This window comes from Octodon degus, unplaced genomic scaffold (assembly GCF_000260255.1).
Source record: "Octodon degus isolate 3935 unplaced genomic scaffold, OctDeg1.0 scaffold00506, whole genome shotgun sequence".
Lineage (NCBI taxonomy): Eukaryota > Metazoa > Chordata > Mammalia > Rodentia > Octodontidae > Octodon > Octodon degus.
Genome location: NW_004525082.1, coordinates 141,960 through 143,994, shown reverse-complemented (window position 1 = coordinate 143,994; position 2,035 = coordinate 141,960). Strand labels below are relative to the sequence as shown.

At 40.0% G+C, this 2,035-nt stretch overlaps 1 protein-coding gene across 1 annotated transcript in view; it reads left to right on the top strand.

Moving 5' to 3' along the window:
- Positions 1–208: 208 nt before the first annotated feature.
- Positions 209–2,035, top strand: part of LOC101565905 (cytochrome P450 2G1-like) — a 10,556-nt gene continuing 8,729 nt past the window's right edge. Inside the window, exons 1-3 of the mRNA XM_004648642.1 lie at positions 209–388; positions 956–1,118; positions 1,632–1,781. Coding sequence (XP_004648699.1) covers positions 209–388; positions 956–1,118; positions 1,632–1,781 — 493 coding nt within the window. The remainder of the gene's footprint in view (positions 389–955; positions 1,119–1,631; positions 1,782–2,035) is intronic.

The following is a 2,035-nucleotide window of genomic DNA, read 5'->3' as shown; positions in this document are numbered from 1 at the left end:
CCTGTATAGATTTTCCCTGAGTGAATTCAATACTCAGGTGGAGGTTATAGGTTACATAACCACTACCAGATAAAGTATTATCTTTTCTGATGGTATCAACACTTGGAAAACTAGAATCTCAGTGTGTTCACATTTCCGTGTCAGCTGATCTTCCAGAACTATTTAACTGAGATTTAGAGCCCAGGGCACCATTCCTCCACTTGGAACCATGGAGCTAGGAGGAGCTTTTACCATCTTTTTGACACTATGCTTGACTTGCTTGATTCTCCTCATTGCCTGGAAAAGAGCCGACAAGGGAGGAAAGCTGCCCCCAGGCCCCACACCACTCCCTTTCCTTGGGAACATGCTGCAAATTGGCTATAATAAGACTTATGAGTCTTTATTGAAGGTGAGTCTGTCTAACTATCTCTTATGGCTGGAAGCAACTAGTCCTATAGCCAAATGCATTTTGACTTTTAAAACACAGATTTATGGAAACAGTTATAATCTTAGAATTTGAAAACTCCAGTTCTTAAAATGTGGGAAATATAAACTCTTAGAGCATTGAATAAAATGGTCACAAACTCAGGACTTTGGACTAATATCTTTAAGCACAAGGATTTGTACATGAATTTGTCTTAGAATTTTGAGACACTATGTCATAAAATCTTAAAAGTCTTGAAATTTGGCAGTTTAGAGAGAAAGCAGTGTGAGTCTTGGATTTCATGCAACCTAAATCTATCATTTTGCAACTGAGGAAAGTAAGTCTTGAAGGTATAGGGGTGATTCTTGTTCAAGATAACAAAAGTCAAGATTTTCATGTTTTTTCCTCAATAGTCCTTGCAAGCAGAAAATTTACCTTTATATGTTCTTCTGACATTTGTACCCCTGAAATCTCCACATTCTCAAGTCCTTGACTGATTTATACATCACACTCCAATACAACCCCTCTTTTGGTGTTTGTCTTCACTACTAGCTCCACAAGAAATATGGTCCAGTATTCACTGTATACATGGGCCCTCGGCCAGTAGTTGTTTTATGCGGTTATGATGCATTAAAGGAGGCCCTGGCTGACCAAGGAGATTATTTCAATGGACGTGGAGAAATGCCTTCAGTAGACCGAAACTTCCAAAGTTATGGTGGGTAATGACAACAATGAACATGATCACAAATGATTAAATTTCCAAATTTTTACCATCCCCCACATATCTAGTAATTTCTAAGTGTGCCTTACCACGAAAGAACTCTTTGTGTAGTTGTATTTATATATGTGAGCTCTGTGTACATATATTTGCATGTCTATAAAATCCAAGTGATATACAGAAAACCGTTAATATCCTCACACCAGAGACCTTGGTATGGCATTCTATTCATACCTCCTCCCCTTTTATGCATTCATGGAGTTATTCATCTAGCTCTCTGTCCTATAAAAAACTCTTCTAAGTCTCTCTTGTCATTCTGAACCAGATTCTGCTACCTCAATATGGATAGCTTTTGAGGATCCTGCACAGAGAATCTTATTGCTCCCATTCTGTATGGTTAAGAGGTGCCTTCTTTTAGAGTAAGAATATTCCATAGTCTGTCCTTGTATAGTACAGACTTAAGCACATCAAGGGGAGGGCAGGCAGGAGGTAACATTGGAATCTTGACAGGTGTAGCTATGGCCAGTGGTGAGCGATGGAAGATTCTTCGACGCTTTTCCCTGAGTATTCTTCGGGACTTTGGAATGGGAAAACGGAGCATTGAGGAACGTATCCAAGAGGAGGCTGGCTTCCTACTGGAGGAACTTCGGAAGACCAAAGGTATGGGGGTCATATACAGGAAGGAGAGTATTAGGTAATTGGGTGGTTATAGAGAGATAAGTTATGAGAACATGTGCCTTCAGGGAAGAAAGCTCTGAAAGAGAATGTATAAAAAATAAGCATTCACTGAGATTTACAGCAAGATTCCATGTTGAAAATGAACGTGGGGCTGGAGAGATGGCTCAGTGGTCTAAAGCACCTACTTAGAACAAGCTTAGCAAAAGCATCAGGGACCGCGGTTCAATCCCCCAGCA